This window comes from Gopherus flavomarginatus, chromosome 3 (genome assembly GCF_025201925.1).
Source record: "Gopherus flavomarginatus isolate rGopFla2 chromosome 3, rGopFla2.mat.asm, whole genome shotgun sequence".
NCBI classification, from domain to species: domain Eukaryota; kingdom Metazoa; phylum Chordata; order Testudines; family Testudinidae; genus Gopherus; species Gopherus flavomarginatus.
The window spans coordinates 166,866,286-166,885,301 of record NC_066619.1 but is presented as its reverse complement, the minus strand read 5'-3'; the positions used below and the strand labels follow the sequence as shown (position 1 = coordinate 166,885,301).

General features: G+C 43.0%; 1 protein-coding gene across 5 annotated transcripts in view; it reads right to left on the bottom strand.

Annotated features, from left to right (window-relative positions):
* The window catches only part of BMPR1B (bone morphogenetic protein receptor type 1B), a 403,289-nt gene that overhangs the window by 35,827 nt on the left and 348,446 nt on the right, over nucleotides 1-19,016 (bottom strand). For all 5 annotated transcript variants that reach the window (XM_050944053.1, XM_050944050.1, XM_050944051.1 and 2 more), the window contains one exon: nucleotides 3,219-3,378. In XM_050944053.1, coding sequence (XP_050800010.1) covers nucleotides 3,219-3,378 — 160 coding nt within the window. The remainder of the gene's footprint in view (nucleotides 1-3,218; nucleotides 3,379-19,016) is intronic.

Sequence of the window (19,016 nt, the reverse complement as noted above, 5' to 3'; positions counted from 1 at the left end):
AGAAGATTTTACCAGAATCAGTTCACCTATACATCGTGCAAATACAGTGGCACATTTGAACTCTGATAAAGAGAAACATCATTTATAGAGAAGTAGAATGAAAGTTCCTGATTGTTTTAAGGCATTGCAATGGGCAAACAGCAATTCAGATTACAGTGAAGGGTGAAAATTAAAGGTTCTATGGTGTGAGGGTCCCAAAGTAAAAGAGTCCCAGCTTAGCAGGGCAGGCTCGGCAAATCTCTTGAGAACTGGTTACCACACAGTCAGTTGATTGGTGACCTAGCAATCTCTCTCAGCTCTATCTCCTTCACCTGAGTATCCATCCATCCAGATCTGAATAAGAGCTCAGTGTAGCTTGAAAGCATCTCTCTTTCACCAACAGAAGTTCGTCCAGTAGGAGATATTACCTCACCCACCTCATCTCTCTAATATTGCTCACTCACTCCTTCCCAACTTCAGAGGCTGGGCACCCTTCTCAATACAGAGGTCCCTTTGTATCTCTCTTCCTTAATTCTGAATTATGTACTGAAGACTTTAGAAAGAAAAAATATTAAAAAGTAACTGGACTCTGCAAATATAAGGAAAATCAGTGTCACCTGGAGCTCAGACATAGATTCTACAATGATGGGAGGTGTACAAATATTAAATCATCATCCTTGAAAAGAGTCCTTTTATATTATATTTGGAAAGAGGTCCCTTTGAATTATATGTTTACTTTATTGCTGATAAATCATAGGGTATCTTTAAAAAATATAGTATAAGAAATATGGTACAAACTTCCATTTTCCTGGTACTGGCTTAGCAATTCTTTCTTTTATGCCACTGCTCAGTGTGAAATTAACTGTGTTCAGATGACACATGAGAGGGCAACTGGTGGGGGAAAATGAAAGCGTTTTAGGGGTAGAAGGGTTGTGCTGGGCTGGAGGGAGAATAATGCTTTCTGAGGTAAATTCCAGTTTAAACTAAACACCTGACACCCTAATTAAAACTGGAAATAAAGCTCCAGAGAGGTGTGACTCCAATAAGGATGATTTTGTGACTGGATGTTTAACAATGTGAGAATCATGTTAACAGAACATAAATTTAACATTAATTTCCCCTCTCATTTTGGCTGAAATGATGACATATTCTGGTATTTTACTTTATTTTAAACTGTTTATAAGTGGTTAGCTTTAGGTACACATAGCTGAAAACAGCTACAGGTTATGATTTAAAACTAAAGGGATATGTTTTAAAAGTGTGACCTGGAAGGACTCTGAATAAATCCTGGTGTTTGTGAGTGGGATTTGTGCTCATGGCTCCTGAGCACCATGTTAAAAATACATCCAAGGGCTGGTCTACACTGACAACTTCCACCTGCATACCTGTGTCTCTCAGAGGTGTGAAAATATCACACCCTGAGAGATGTAGCTATGACTACCTAACCCCTGGAGGAGGCAGTGCAAGATCAACAGAAGGAACGATTCTTCCATTGACTTAGCAACCGCCTCTCAGAGACGAGGTAGATTAACTACGGGGACAGGAGAACCCCTCCCTATTGTTGTAGTCAGGGTCTAGACTGCCGTGCTGCAACTGCAGCACTTTAAATGTAGATATCGCCATAGGCTGGTCTTCACTAGAAAATTAGGCCGGTTTAACTATGCTGCTTAGGGGTATAATAAATTCACACCCCTGAGCAGCATTGTAAGCTGACCTAAGTCCCCACGTAGACAGCACTAGGTCGATGGAAGAATTCTGTTGATCTACCTGCTGCCTCTTAGGGAAATGGGTTACCTATAGTGACAGGAGAACCCCTTCCATCCGCTAGGTAGTGGCTACTCTGAAATGCGACAGCGGCTTATCTGTTGCCACTGTAGTGTTTTAAGTATAGACGAACCCTCAGAAACTTTACATTACACTGCTAACGAGTGTTAGCTTGGTGGCAGGTTCTGTTTCTAGCACATGGGGGATACTCACACCAGCCAACTGAATGTTTCCAAAGTGGAGACCTTTGTATTTTCTAATCAGCTGCAACTTTTTAGCTACTGCTTTACAAGTCCTCTGCTGTGAAAGCTGGCATGTGTAAAAACAGTGGCTCTCCTTCGACGTGAATAGGAAATGGCTGATTCACACAGCAAAAAACCTGCAAACTGGTAGCCAAGTGTGGAGTTTTAAACCTTAAAACAAAATACCATGCAATAGCGGTTAAATGCTGCTTCATCTAGACAGAGCGCTAAGACTCGGAGGAGGAGCTGAAAGGGACAGTCAAATACTACCCAAGGCTCTTATCAAAGCTTTGGCACTTTTAAATTTGACAAATCTTGAAACTGCAGGCTGTGCAGAATAGTGTTGAACTGAGAAGCAACTGTTTTTAAAACACCCCCTCCAAATCTCTATCAACATCTTGAACAACCTTGGAGATTCCTCCCATCCTGTTCTTTTATAACACTTTGCCTTGAAATGTAGTCCAGTAGTATTAAAATATCAGATTCCCTGTAACCTCCTCAGATTAAACTGCATACCCAACTGGAATGTCCAAGTCACAGTAATACACCTATGTTCCAGTTCTATAGTTATTGCATACCCAATACTCCACTGGACTTCGATGAGAGCATAAAAGCTGTAGGAACTTAACACTAAATAGCAAAATCTTCAGTATTCCACATTCCTTACAGAAGCAGAACTGAGTTCCACATATACAGGGAAAAGAGAATAACAGAGTTGAAATTCACCACACCAATCTGAGAGCAGCATTTTCCCCTCACGTTGCTACAAGAAAGGCTAATCACATATACATCTCAGGCTAGATTGTACCATTATTTAGCCACTAACCCTCCAAAGAGGCAATGCATTACACTACTCCAGGAGAAGCAGAATTTCTTTAATGCTGGTCCTTATGCACAGAGGAAGAGCAATTTGCTCCATCCATACTACGCTATGGTTTGTACTTTTTGATAACTTTTTGTTCAACTATGTTTCATATGCAAATTATTAAGACAAGCATTGGCCTAAATTTTCAAACTTGAATGCATCAAGTTAAGCACCTAAAATCTATATTGAGGCACCTACATAAAAATGGTCTGATTTATAGAGCTCCCACCACTCCCATTTACACTGATTGTATTAAAGGTGCCTAAACAGATTGAGATGCCTAACTTGATGCATCCAAGTTTTAAAATGTTGATTATTGTACATAACCTTCCCCCCAAAATATCTGAAATACTAGTTGCCCCATCAACCTGCAGGTGCTGTCGACTGAGTCCTCTGGACAGTGGTGATTGCAGTGACACTGCAGTGGCTTCTGGGGAGGAGCAGGTGCTGTACTCTCACCATCTTCCTTTCTGTTCTCCAAGTTCAACTGTCCAGAACTCCGCAAATACGGTTTGTCTAGAACACTGGCTACAAAAGAAAGAAGAAATGTAAGTTTCCAGTTTTAAGATGACTCTAAAAGTGTAATCGTGGGGTTTTATGTTTATTGTGCCTCAATGATTCCATATTAAATTTGCTAATTGTATATATTTTCTAACAGCCGTCCATACAACCTCAAGTGGGGGCTGAGAATCAAACTGTTCCCCCCCGCCTCTTCTCCCCCGCTTTGGTGCATCATTACCAATATCAGATTCTGTAAGACAAATTCCGTACTTGGTTACACCACTACCTTCAGTGGAATGGCACAGTTGTGACAGAGGGCAAGGTTTGGTCCTGTAATTTTAGTAATAGTTTATTGATGGTGAGTAGATGGAATAGAATCCAGCTCTCTCCCCCAAATTTATGTTGCCTCTTCAATTAAAAAAAAACTATTAAAAAAAACTTATTTTTGTCACCAAAATCAAGGATATATTACTTTAAATATACATAGTATACTCTATTAAGTAAGGAAGTGCCAGTTTTTAATATAGTAACTATAGAGTACAAATGCACTTTAGGATGAACAATTCCAAGCCTTACAGAGGTTATTAATCCCTTCTCAAACCAGCAAACATGAGGTGATTTAGGGCTTTGTCTTTTTGGAGGTGATGGTGGTGGGAGGGGGGTCAAAGGATTTTCTCTTTTTCAGTAATACTTACGTAGCACTTAAAACTAACATAGACTTAGAATTTCAGTCTCGAGGACAAAAAAATTAGCCTGGCATTAAAACCAGCATTGGTAGTTTCTTACTTTTAATTTTCTCCCTCCTCCCCCACCTGTAATCTCTTTCAAGTGTCTTCTGGAGCCAACTCTCAACCTGTGGAGCTTAGACAGCATCTGGATAAACCCCCCACATTCTTCTCTTACTTTTTTATTTACAATCTTTAAAAACCATGTGCATACTCTTGATTCCTGGTCTGTTTCTCTTGATCCAACCAAACACTTTTTCTCATGCCTCCAGCAGGTCTGCAGGGAATGAGCATAGTTTCCTCAGCAGCGACCATTCCTTAGCACTGTGGGTAGCTGTGATGCAACTGAGGACAGGACAGGGAGACTAGCTTTTTTCCTCTGCTCCCTCCATTGGTGTGGAGTGGCTGGGCAGAAAAAACTGAGGAGGAAGCAGAGGTAGGGTAGCAGAAAGCAGCTGCTCAGCACTTTAATGGCGAGAGGGGACAGGGATAGAAGAGGATGGCAGAGGCTGAAAGGGTAAAAGGCTAAAGGGATAGGAACCATAGGGCTATCCCCCTCAACCTTTTCCCCTCGTTAGGCCCAGTCTCCTCCTGGGACTCACGGGGCGCTTTCAGGTTTCAGGCTGGATCAATCTCTCTGCACCTGGATAAATTCTGCACACAGAGCTTATCTTTTCCATCTCAATGAAACCTGTCCAGATAACAGCTACAATGGCTGTACAAGCTTTAGTGTTCTCCTCATTCATTAATGGGAGATATAAATGAACAAAATCTTCAGCAAACCGGGAAAAAGGGTTCTGAGCTCATAAGCTTTGATAAAAAAGTGTGACCTGATGGTGAAATGCCTGAGAACCACTGATCTAGAGAGAAAATTTAGATTTGGGGACACTATAGCCTGCCCATTCCAATTTCACCTCCATGGACTATGGCAGAAAATATTAAACTATCCTCATCATGAAAAACATTTGAATACAACCACTAATGTAATGCATGTGAAATCTAAACAAAAGCCCACAAAATGTACATTAAAAGGCACATGAAATATACATTAATGGCCTGATCTTGGAAGGTGCTCAACAGCCTCACATCCCACTGAACCCCACGAAAGCTTTGAGTACTCGGCACTGCTGAAAGTCAAACCAAAAACTCACTGTGAAGTATCCATAACATAAAACATTTGCATTTGGTGCACAATACACCTGGCTTCCTCAGAGTCCCGTAGCTGCTTTTTAAAAAAAAAATCTTAGCAAAATCAGAAATTAAAACCAATTTACACAAGGAATTCACTGCATCTGATGTATTCTCTACTTTCCCATCGCTATGATTAATATTAAGTATTTTCTTTTTAAAATAAATTATATTTGCTTTATGATCTGCCTCTATTTCTCTAAAAGTGTTACATTTGTATTTATCATATTTAAATTCCAACCTATATGCAACAAATTAACATCAATAAATGTTCCTTTTGTGGGACACTGGAACACAGATTTTTAAAATTAGCCTGGCACTAAGTCCTCTTTCAACAAGTAGTCACAAAGCAGGTTTTCTGACTATATTATATTGTTATTTGTGGATAAAAACTCAACTTTTAAAATGTTCCAGTCAAATATTTTCAGACGTCTGGCTCATGGGGCAGGGAATCTAAATAAAAATATTAAAAGTAATACTGAGTGAAAACACTAGGCTCTGATTTAATCATGACATTTTTCTGGATTTATCTACTAGCCAGCCAGAGCTTTTTATGGCAAAAATTACAAAATGGTAACATTCTAAGTCTAACACAAATAATGGATCTGGAACAATTAAATATCATAGTATGTCTCTGAAGCTATCAAATTTAGACAAGTAAATGCCTTCTTCACTATAAATGCAACCTGAGTTCTTTCCGTTTCTCACAAATATCAGAAGACAATCCACTGGGCAGAGACTGATGTGCAGACAGCAATACAGTGTGACATCAATCAATTTTGATCTAGAACAACTACTCTCAGTGAATCCAGCAACTACCGGCAACCTAATGAATTAATTTAGGTCTCAAAAAATATAACACAAGACTTCTAACTTTTCTAAATCCTGCACTTGCCCATTCACTTACTAAATTATTTTTCAATTTCATTGTCATAAAATGTCTATTTTTATTAAAATATGAAAAATCACATAACACTTATACTGCATGCACTGCAGAATGATTACATCTGAACGACCAAAATTACAGCACTGAAATGATTGTTTTATGGGAAAGGGAAATTGTTAACTGTTAACTCACTGTTCTTTACAGTCAGTCATCAGATAAAAGAATTTTCACACTTTTTTTTTGGCAAATAATCAGCTATGACAATGTAGCTCTTAAAGGAAGCTGTAACAAAGGATGCCTTAACACAGCCACAGTATTGCTGATGAGATGTTACTGGTGATGATCATGTACTGAAGAAGAAAAACAGAATGACGAACAGGCTTCCATCATCCTATGCTCACTGTTGCTGTAAAACTGAAAAGAAGGTACTGCATATTTTTATTAAAAAACTGAGTAAATTAAATTTGGCATGAAGAAAAATAATCTTCCCTTTAAATAATATGATGCAGTATTACGAAGACCAAAGTTGAGGTTGTAATGCATTTTACTTGATAATTTAATACATCTGATGGAATACTGATATTTTGGAATATCAGTGGAAATGTAATATGTTTTATGACATTATCTTTTCTAGGCTTTTTTGGCTGTGCTGTTCACAAGTTCTTGCAGTCCTTACTCAGGCAAAATTCCTACTGAAGTCATCAATTTTGGATTTCTCTCTTTGCATAGATCAAATTTTATCAAAAAAAGTCATGACACAAATACTGTTTGTAGTGTTGTAGCTATGTTGGTCCCAGGATATCAGACAGACAAGGGGGCTGAGGTAATATTTTTATTGGCCCAGCTTCTGTTGATGGAAGGGACAAGCTTTTGAGCTGCGCAGACCTCTTCCTCAAATCTGGAGAAGGTAACCAGTGTCACAGCTAAATACAAGGTAGGACACATTGTTAGTCATAAGATATTTTTACACATGTTGTAAGAAATCCCTTAAAATGAAGTGGCATTTAACACCTCTACAGTCATAGGACAAAGGAGGGTTAGTAGGCAGCAAGGTATGTTACAAATTGTCATGAGGCAGAAAACCAGCATCTCTGTGAAGTCCATGGCTTTTAAGGTACAGCAGAATTACAAATTTAAATTCCCAGACTCATCTTTTGAAGGTGCTCTGCAAGTTCCTCTGAGGATGAGGACTGAAAGGTCAGATATAGAATGGTTGCTTTATGAAGTGTTTGCCCATGGGTGATCAGGTGTTTTTGTCTTTTATCATTTGTGAGTTCATCTGAGAGCATAGTGATTTGTCTGGTTTCACCTATAGAGGAGTTGTTGGGGCATTTGATGCACTGGATGAGGTACACCACATGTTGTGATAGAGCTTGAAAGGCATGCTGGGTATACTGATCACTGTAGCTGTGGACATGCCTCTGTAGATTTGGCATTGTTATTCTGGAAGTGTATGGTGCTACTTTGAATTGGTATGTCCTGGGTGGGGAGCTTCCATATAGGGTATCATAGAATATCAGGGTTGGAACAGACCTCAGGAGGTCCTCTAGTCCAACCCCCTGCTCAAAGCAGGACCAATCCCCAGGCAGATTTTTGCCCCAGATCCCTAAATGGTCCCCCTCAAGGACTGAACTCACAGCCCTCAGTTTAGCAGGCCAATGCTCAAACCACTGAGCTATCCTCAAACAATTACAATCCATGCTTGATGGAAATCCCATCCTGAAAGAAATCTTACCAGAAGTTTGAATGCCCCTCTTCTGGCCTTCAAACAACCTCCCAACCTCATCAAGCTCATCACCAGAAGCAAGCTCCCTACAGACTACTACTTTGTGTTGTACAATGCATCAACCATAAGGACCCCCACTCCCCAGCAAGCAACATTCATAGATAAGTGGGTTAAAGAGCATGACAGGGTTTGAATGGAGGCCTTATTAATTCTGAGAGGACCAGACTGAGGTCCCATGATGAAGTAGGTAGGAAGGAAGGAAGCAGGAGGGATAGCTCAGTGGACTGAGCATTAGTCTGCTAAACCCAGGGTTGAGAGTTCAATCCTTGATCCAGCACAAAAATCTGTCTGGGAATTGGGCCTGCTTTAAGCCTGGAGTTGGTCTAGATGATCTCCTGAGGTCCCTTCCAACCCTGATATTCAAAGGTTCTGATCAGACCTTCCAGAAAAACAATAGTCATAGGAAGATAGAGTGGTTGCCAACTGGAGGATGACATGCACTTATAGCCACTAAGTATACCCATAGGGAACTAAAGGAAAAACCTGAAGTCCTTAAGGAAAGAAAATATTCCAAACTGGTGGGGAAGGTAGAGCCCTCTGGGTTTTCTGGAGATGCTGACACAAGACCAAGAACCTTTTCCACTTAGCTGTGTAGCCCTTTCTAGTAGGCTCCTACTATTGTTAAGAATGGCCTGAGCCAATTCTGAACATATCCTTTCTGGATTTGATGCCTATCCAAATTCCAGGTTGTCAAGTGGAGGGAAGCTGGATTGGGATGCATACCCTGGCCTGTGTCCACAGGTCCAGGAAGAACTGCATGCTGATGTATAGGCATGTTGATATCTGTAGGATGCTGAGAATCAGAATTATCTGGGTCACCTGGGAGCAATCAGGATGACCACTGCTCCATCTTGCTTGATCTTCCTCAGAATCCAAGGTAAGAGTGGAAGGGGTGGGAAGGTGTACCAACCAAGGTATTAGAAGTGTCTCACCTCTGAAGCCCTGACCTTCAGCTTCCCTGGAATAGTAAATGAGGCATTTTTCTGTTCTCTTGAGACACAAACAGATCCCAAGATGGTGACTCCCATTGATGAAACATGATCTGTACCATGGAATTGTGTAGTTCCCATTCTTGGTCCTTGGAGACATGTCTGTGATGGGTTCAGTCACGGAGACCACCTTGGGACTGTCAGCTGACATGCTGAATTTACCTCTGAGCCCATTTTCCATGGAAGCCTGGGACTCCAGAACCCTGCCTTGTTGAACCAGACCATCACTTCCCCTAGGTCAGTCTTTGTTCCACAGGTGAGTCCAGGTTTGTTGTTGTAGGGAGAATGAGGTACCATCATGATGTCATTTCCCCCTTTTATATCTTCTTCTCATTCACTGGGAAGTTCATTTGCTGTGACCTGGGTAGCACTGTGTAGTGCTATCTCTGAGAGGTTTCTATTGTACACAGTTCCTGGGGTAATCCTTGTGCTTGTGTGCATTTCCTCAATAAGCCATTAACATTGTTTGGCCTTTTTACTGTTATACCTGAAAGGTTGCTTGTGGGTGTTTTCAACCTCACAATATGTTTCAGTAACACATACATGGCCAAACTTCATAACTTCACATACGATGACAGCGCATACAATCCAATGAGATATTAATGTCTAGCAGATCAAGATTTTTAGAATGATAGCTCAACAAGGCATAATTTGTGCAAAATATATCCTAATTATATGACAGTGGTGTGTATGGAGTGCCCAGGAAGGAGTAGTACCTCTGATGGGGGGGACTTGTCGTACCCCTTCGGCGGTAGTCCGTCCAATTTGGTCCCCACCTGTCACTCAGCTCTCACCTGTGGCTCCAAGTAGCTGCACCATGTGCAGTGGCCACACCCTGGGCAACAGTTTCGACAGGTCAGCCAAACCAGGTGAGTGTAACTGATGGGACTCAAATCCTCAGTGAATTAGGGATATGCCTACCCGCATGCGACATCAGCTCCGGCGGATTGGGCGAAAGAGATCAATATGATCCAACGGCCAAGAAGGTGGTTCTGCAACGCTTTGTGGAAAGCGAAGGGCTTGACGAGGCACAAAAGACGTCAAGGCCATCCACTACAACCAAAGAAGTTACCAGTTGTGACGTTTTTTCGTACCATTGGTGTTTGGCTTCTAAGGTTGAGAGAGTGGGATTGCTCCTGTGCAACTGCTCTACCACTTAAAAAGCTTTCAAGCACAGGTCCCGTGCAAATCATCAAACATCATCATACCACCCAAGTCCTGTGGTGATGGGGGAGGGGCAAGGCGACAGGTGGAGGTTACCACTGGTAGTCGTAGTCCGAATCCTGCACGCAGGCAGCCTGTGGATAGGTGGTCGTCCAGCTCTGTACTTGAGGCTGCAGAGTTGCCCGGCAGCATCCCAGGCGTCTGAGCAGCACTAGCAGCATTACACAGCGTGATCATCAGCATCTAGGAGAATGAAAACATACCACAGGACCTCCACGACGCTACTATTGTCTCTCTTTTCAAGAACAAAGGCAGCAAAGCAGAATGTGGAAATTACAGAGGCATATCCCTCCTCTCCGTTGGAGGGAAGATCATCGCCCGCATCATCTTGAACCGCCTAATAGCCAGTATTTCCGAGGCAAATCTACCTGAAAGTCAATGTGGTTTCCGACCTGGCCGGAGCACAGTCGACATGGTGTTTGCTGTCAGACAAATACAAGAGAAGTGCATTGAACAGAACATGCACCTGTATGCTGTCTTCATAGATCTGACAAAGGCATTTGATATCGTCAACAGGGAAGCCCTTTGGACTATTCTAACGCGACTTGGCTGTCCAAGAAAATTTGTCCAGATTATACGCCTTTTTCATGACAGCATGACAGGCAAAGTATTGTCTGATGGAGACACATCTGCCCCCTTCAACATCATCAACGGCATGAAACAAGGATGTGTTCTCGCTCCTGTCTTATTTAACCTGTTCTTTGCATGTGTCCTCAACCATGCAATGAAAGATCTGGATCGAGGTATATATTTGAAATACCGGCACGATGGTTCACTTTTTGACCTCCGTCACCTGAATGCAAAGACTAAGACAGTGCAGAAACTCCTTCTTGAGGCATTTTTTGCCAATGACTGTGCCCTCATGGCTCACACTGAAAATGATCTTCAGCACATTGTCAACAAGATTGCCGAGACCTCGCAACTCTTCGGACTAACTATCAGCCTCAGAAAGACAGAAGTTCTCCATCAACCTGTACCTGGATCAAATGCTTCTGTCCCAAGTATCTCCATTGATGGCACTCAGCTTAAAGTAGTGGAGAACTTTAAAAACCTGGGTAGTGTCATATCCAGTGATGGATCACGGGATAATGAGATCAATGTGTGAATATCCAAAGCAAGCCAGGCACTTGGCTATCTGCATGTCAAAGTTTTAAACCACCACAACATCCGGATGTCAACAAAACTGCTTGTGTACAGAGCTGCTGTTCTTTCATCTCTTTTGTATGGGTGTGAAACATGGACACTATATAGGCGTCACATCAAGCGCCTGAAGCAGTCCACATGCGTTGCCTCCGCAACATCATGAAGATCCACTGGCAAGACAAAGTGCCCAATCTTGAGGTCCTCAAGAGAGCCCAGATGACAAGCATCGAAATGATCATAGAATCATAGAATATTAGGATTGGAAGGAACCTCAGAAGGTCATCTAGTCCAACCCCCTGCTCAAAGCAGGACCAATCCCCAGATTTTTACCCCAGTTCCCCAAATGGTCCCCTCAAGGATTGAACTCACAACCCTGGGTTTAGCAGGCCAATGCTCAAACCACTGAGCTATCCCTCCCCCCCCTTCATGATGATCATGAAGTCACAGCTACGTTGGACTGGTCAGGTCAGCCGCATGGATGCCAACAGAATCCCCTGCCAGCTTCTCTATGGTGAGCTCTCTCAGGGCATCCAGCATATAGGTCGTCCACGAAAACGTTACAAGGACACCATCAAAGCCAATCTGCAGTACAGCAGTATCAAACCCAGGGACCTTGAGGACGCCACCAGCGACAGAACACAGTAGCGTGCAACAGTCAGAATTACCTGCATCGCCTTTGAGGAAGACCACTGCCGGCGTCTACAAGAGGCACGCGAACGACGTCACAGGACACCAGCAGTGCACAACCCACGGACTGTGAACCTTCCATGCACCATCTGCAGCCAAATGTGCACCTCTAGAATTGGCTTGTATAGCCATCAGAGGGCAAACTATGAGACCAACAACAGATGATTTGCTCAGATTTGTCATCATCGGATCAATGGGCTACCAAGAAGATATGACAATGGTGAATAAGGGGGTGCCAGGGTGTCACAGTATGCTTGTCTAGATGTCTTCTTGGGGGTGGTGATGGGGAAATGAAGGGGACCATCATATACACTTGCACTCTGTGGAGGGAGCGAGATTAGCTTGTCCAGGCAACAAAGGCAGGGTCTGGTGAAAGGTGTCACATAGATACAAGATACGTGCATGGCTATGTGATCTAAAAGGATGATACATGAATGGATTGATGTCTGCAGCCTCAGCTGGAGCTGAGTGACCAGATCCTTTACGGACTGGCATCTGTCTCGAGGAAGATATGATTTGGAACTGAGAGAGTCCAGCGTTGCCCCAATAATCTGTATAGTCTGCATGGGAACTAAAATGGACTTTTTTGTGTTCACACAGATTCCCAGAGAGCATGAGAGATTGAGAAGGGATGAGGTGGCTGTCAGTACCTCTTGCTGAGATTTCCCAGACAGTAACCAGTGGTTGAGGTAAGGGAAAATTGAAGATCTGTGCAATGGAAGTGAGCTGCCATGACTGAGAGTACCCTTGGTGCTGTTGCAAGGCCAAAGGAGAGCACTCTGTGCTGACAGTGATTCATACCTATAGTGAACCTCAGGCATCTTCTGTCTGAGGGATGGATGTATGTGGAAATAGGCATCCTTCATATCAAGAGCTGTGAACTAGTAGTTTTTGTTCAGTTTTTGTTAAGTCATGGTGACCATCCTGAATCTCCATCTGTGGATAAAGACATTGAGCTGTCTGAGATTAAGATGGGTCTCCATCTTCCCTTCTTTTTGAGGATGAGGAAATATTTTGAGTGATAACCATTTCCCCAGCGTTAAGGAGGCACTGGATCTGTGGCTCTCTGGTGAAGGAGGGATTCTATTTTGTGAATGTGCAATCTCTCAACACAGTGGTCCCTGAAAAGGGATGGGGAATGGAGTTTTGGAAGGGGAAGGGAGAGCAACTCTATGGTCTAGCCAGTATGAACAATGTTGAGAACCCATTTGTCTATTTCAGAGTAGTAGCCATGTTAGTCTGTATCAGCAAAAGCAACGAGGAGTCCTCGTGGCTCAGGTATACTCCTAACTTAAACTGAATTGGCTTGGTAAGGCAACTCCCATCTTTTCATATGCTATATATTTATACCTCCCTACTGTATGTTCCACTCCATGCATCTGATGAAGTGGGTTTTAGCCCACAAAAGCTTATGCCCAAATAAATTTGTTAGTCTCTCAAGTGCCACAAGGACTCCTCATTTGTCTATTACCATCTTCCAAGCTTGGGAGAAATGAGTTAGATGGGCACCAAATTGTGTATTAAAATTCTGAGTAAAGGGACACGATATCTGGAATGATTCGCAGATCTCTAAGGCCCAGTCAAAAGTGTTCGTTAGCAGGAGGCTGAGGTTGGAAAGAGGAAGATGGGGGGAATATTTACTTGCTCCACTGCACCCTCTGTCATTTCAGTGGTGGCTCATAGCCCCTCAGATGATTAAGAGTTGAAGTGCTAGTTATTGTTTATATCACTGGGGCTTGTGGAATTTCCTCCTTGGTGCTTAGGTATAGATCTCCAGTGAGTGGAGGATTGTCCATGAGTCCTTCAATGAGTGTAACGAATCATTCGACTTCACACTGACTGGAGGATTTGCCCTTTGAAGAGAGCATGGTACATCCATCAGGTGTCTGTGTTATCTCCATCCATTGAAGGTTGGAGGGATGATCTGGCAATCAATTCACCTTCCTCAATAAGTGCTTGGAACTGCACTCTATCCTCCTGCGGGAGATTGTCAGTGAATTCCATGAATATGAAATAATTAACAAAATCATATTTAGACATTAATACGCTGACAATTTGCTACGTGGCACTGCAGGCTGGTTGAAGTAAAAATATTCCAAACAGATCCAAATGTTTACCTTCCTTATCAGAAGGGGTGGATGTTGCTATCTTCTTTCAGTGACTGCTTGGACTATTAAGGAGTTTGGGACAAGGTGGATAAATAAATTCTGATCCTGTGGCTGGTACAAAGTCTTTATTTTCTATCCCTTTTGGAGTGGGAGTGCATGTGGCTGGAACGTGTCAGACCACCTTGGAGGATTCTAAGATGGCTTCATTAATGGGGAGTGTCACTCCACAGAATGCTGAGGAATTTGGAGTGTCTCTTGCACTTTCTCCATGTGTCAGCGATCTTCATTAACAGGCCTTGGAATTACGGTCCCCAATAATGCTAGTCACAGAAGCTGATTAATAGCTGAGGCAGTTCCCATAGCATGGGGTACCACTGGTCCCAAGAGGGGTATGTTGTCTTATAAAAATGGGAGAGAACCCAACAGACTCTGGATGTCTATCTGGGAAAACCTCCTGCCTTGGCATAGGTAGTAATACTTTGTCACTAGTGTCAGATCTATCCAAGGAGGAAAGAGTTGGTTCCAATTCCCTGGGCAGTGCCATTGGTACCATGAATCTTGTGATATCATGGCTAGTGGAAGATACTGGAAAGTAACTCTCTCTTTCACATCCTCCCTGGACTGGGGGTGTTATGATCTCTCTTGTGAGGACTGGATCCAAGAGGATGGCAGACTCCAGATCTGGGAGGAGGAGGATATCCTCAGTGGCAATGTATTTCTACCCAGCCATGGCGAGGTGTGGAGGTTCTGTCCTTTCATAGCAGTGGAGTTGGCTTGGTTCAAGTTCTCTATCTTGCAGTGCGCCAATCCTTATTGCCGTGCACCAATACCACTGATGTAGGAGGCACTTGCTGCTTTTCTTTTGTCGGTTCCATGGATGGTCCCACTTGTGCAGATGGTGTTGGTCTTGGAGCTCTTTTGCTTTTTGGAACTGGAAGATTGGTACCATGCCCCTTGTGTGCTCATGAGCCTTCTATTCCAGGATGCAGTGTCTCACTTGACTTTGATAGTGTCAGGGAAGAGGTCTTCTTGGAGGTGGACCAGGAGGGGGATTTCTCTCATCTCTTATGAAAACGTTTTCTACTCTCTTAACGTTCCTATGTGGAGGACTCTTCAGCTCTGCTCCTATCATCCCCTGAATCAAAAGTCACCATCTCAAAAGCATGCTTCTCAGTGCCTCTGTCCATTGCATAGAAGTGTCTGCCCAACCGACTCAGAATGGGGCACCATCCACAAGAAATCTTTGGAGCCTACAGTCATGGGCTTGGTGAGTTCTGCTAGTGAAGGATCAATCCTTGTTGCACTGAGAGCAGATGCACTGAGGGAACAGAGGCACTTTAGGTAGTTGCTGCTGACCGGGAAGGACAGGGTACAGGAAAGAGAGTTCCTGAATCCCAAGATCTTGGGCACACTAGACATACTGTATTGGGTGAGAGGACAGACTTTTCAAGCCCCAAACTTATCCTGACTAGCTAAATACTAAGAAACTATCTAAAACTATCTACAAAGTAGCGAAAAAAGGGACTATTCACAATTATTTACAGTAACTCCTCGCTTAATGTTGTAGTTATGTTCTTGAAAAATGCGACTTTAAGCGAAACGATGTTAAGCGAATCCAATTTCCCCGTAAGAATTAATGTAAAATGGGGGGGCTAGGTTCCACAGAAATTTTTTTCACCAGACAAAAAACTATATATTATATAGATATACCCACAGTATACATTTTAAACCATTTAATACTGTTCACAGCTATGATGATTGTGAAGCTTGGTTGAGGTGGTGAAGTTAGAGGGTGGAAGAGGGAGGGATATTTCCCAGGGAATGCCTTGCTGCTAAATGATGAACTAGCGCTCGCTCGGCTGAGCCCTCAAGGGTTAACACATTGTTGTTAATGTAGCCTCTCACACAAGGCAGCATGAACATGAGGGAGGGGAGACAGCATAGCAGTCAGAGACAGACACACATTTTGTGTGTGGGTGGGAGAGAGAGAGATGCACCCTTAAGTAAGCTGACCCATTCTTAAGTGCATTGTCTTTTTAAGTGGATCACGAAGTTGAGACAGCAGCTGCTGCCCCATGCTCTCTCTGTCTCTCTTTGTCGGTGTCCCCTCCCTACTCTATATGGAGAAGGGGTAAGCGGGGTGCAGGAGCGGGGGGAAGGGGACACCCTGACATTAGCTTTCCCCCCTCCCCCATCGCACAGCAAGCAGGAATCTCTGGGAGCAGTTCCAAGGCAGAGAGCAGGAGCAGCACATGGCAGTGGGGGGAGGGACAGCTGAACTACTGGCAATTGATAGCCTGCAATTGATAGCCTGCTGGGTGGCTGCATCACAACGAACTTAGGGGAGCTGATAGGAGGGCTGCCGGTCCACCCTGGTTACAAGCCCCAACCAGCTAGCTGCAATGGGCTGCTGTTCCTGCAAGCAGTGGACAAAGCAGGCACGTTATATGGGAGAATTGCGCAACTTTAAACAAGTGTGTTCCCTAATTGATCAGCAATATAACAATGAAACAACATTAACTGAGACGACTTTAAGTGAGGAATTACCATACATGTAAACTGTTGAAGAAGGTAGCAAATGCTGCAGACATGGAAAGCCACCATCTCAGACCATGGGCACTAAAAAGAAACTGGAGATGCAGTTGGCCTGCAATGCCCCTTACGCCCTCAGTTTGGAGGAAGAGGGCACAGGCACAGACCTACGGACACTGCTAGCAAGAGTCTTCTGATCTCAGTAGCATGGAGCGCATGTGTACCCACAATGGAATAGCTCTAGGGACCATCACTTGCAGAAGAAGCTGCAGTTATTTCTATTTTCAAGCTGCAAAACCTGATGCCTTTCCCTATGTGTTGGCAGGTCACATAGCAAATTCCGAATGCCACTATCTCCAGATTAAATAAATATCATTGCAAGCAGAGTCCTGAAAACTGTTCTGAACACCAGCAAGCGAAGAAAATATAGACAAGAAACAATGCAACCTGATGCTCTTGCTACTAAACTATGCTTTGATATTTGATCTTAAGGAAACATCAAAGATTGCAACGAGCACATCACAGCGTTTTACTGATTATCATTTCAGATGATGATATACCAATTGGCAAATGCGTTAAGTCAATGACATTTGAGACTAAAAGTAATAAAGGACCTTGAACCTCCGCTCTTATTACATACAACTGATAAATCATCATAGTTCCTCTTCCCTATTCCAATTAAAAAGTGATCCAGGACCATCTCACTAGTATCCAGGAGAAAATACTAACTACAAAATCAAAATATCAACTGGAATTTCCCCCCAAAAAGCAGAGACTATATCTGCATATTAAAATATAATTATGACATGTACGTGCCAAGCTTACAAAACACTGCGCCGATAAGTGCCACTGCCCTTTCAACTAATTTTGTTTTAGCTATTCGTGGCTAGAACTAAAACACAGTATCAGTTCAGACTGCACTGCAGAGTAACAAGGCCTTTTTGAAGCAGATTTATATTTGATACATTTCTTTTTCAGTTCCATGACATGAGTTGTTTCATCTCTCCTCTCCTAAGGGCACATTTTCAAATGAATCCCAAGCCAGCTGCAAAATTCATGCATGCAGAATTTAAATACATGCTACCTAGTTGACACAAATTGTGTCCTCTGTGCAGGCAAGTGATTATACACATACACTTGACATTACAAATGTTCAGGACATTTTTGAAATTTGGCTTTCTGATTAATTCATCCTGAATTTTTCCACAACCCCCTATTCGCCAACACTCTCACTGCCCCTTCCCCTGGTGACTGAGGCTCCAGGTATGCTACAGAGCTTACGGGGCGAAGCTGCACCAATGCAGCTGTGCCTCTGTAGAGAGCTCTCCCATCAACTTAATTACTCCAGGCCGCGCAAGCCGTGGTAGCTATGTTGGCAGGAGAAGCACTGTCCACACCGGCACTTAGCTCGGTTTAACTTACGTCACACTGGGGGTGGGGATGGGGGGTGTGGCTTACTCACACCCCTACCAACATAATATACTAACTTAAGCTGTAAATGTATGTAGTGTGAGTTGGGTGGTGGATCAGTTTATCTTGCCAGAAAACACCAACACAGTGTGATGAGTTATTTGATGGGAAAGTGATACCCAACGTCCAAAAATCTCATGGACTTCAGTGACGTGCTAAAATTTCCATATGTTGCTGAATTAGCTGCTCAACCATTTGCAAGAATTTTAACTTCTCTGAGGCAAATGCATCCTGCCAAGCCACCAGGCCAACTAGCAAGTTAGTGTTTTAAGCAACTGAATAACCAACAGTGTAAATTAGTGTACTGTTTACCTGCCAAAATGGGGAGTGAATTGAACTGACTACAGCTCCTGTTGGGCTAACCACACACATGCTGAACAGAGATGCTGCTTTTTGACATGCAATGAAAGTCTCATTCTCTTACAATAACCATCCTCTGAACTGAATGCATGGAAACAGCAAGCAAGGAAAAGAATCTTTAAGTAGTCAGTGAGTGCTGAGGTACAAAACATATCTCTGGCTGAAAAGATGGGTGAATTCAAGAGCAAGTGTCACTGACTTACTCCGTTTGACAGGAAGCTACTACACATCATGTTTCAACTCTGGGGAAAGCTGCTCTATTACACACCAAAATTAATTGCACACATGAAACAACTATCATCAATTTTGACCACAAACAGCAGGGGTATAATTTGCTAAAAGTATTCAAGCAGCCTAAAAGCATTTCTGTGTTTGAAAACCATAGTGCATCTGTTCAGTTCGGCTATGCTGCAGTAGAAGCATATTCACAGCCCTGCATCTTCTGACAATAACATCAAGCAATCAACTGGCCCTTCTGGCAGACTGCCATGGTTTGGGTTCTGGCTTTATTCAGTGGAAGACGCTGTATCAACTGTCTGCTTCCCAGATTTTTTTTTTAAACTAATG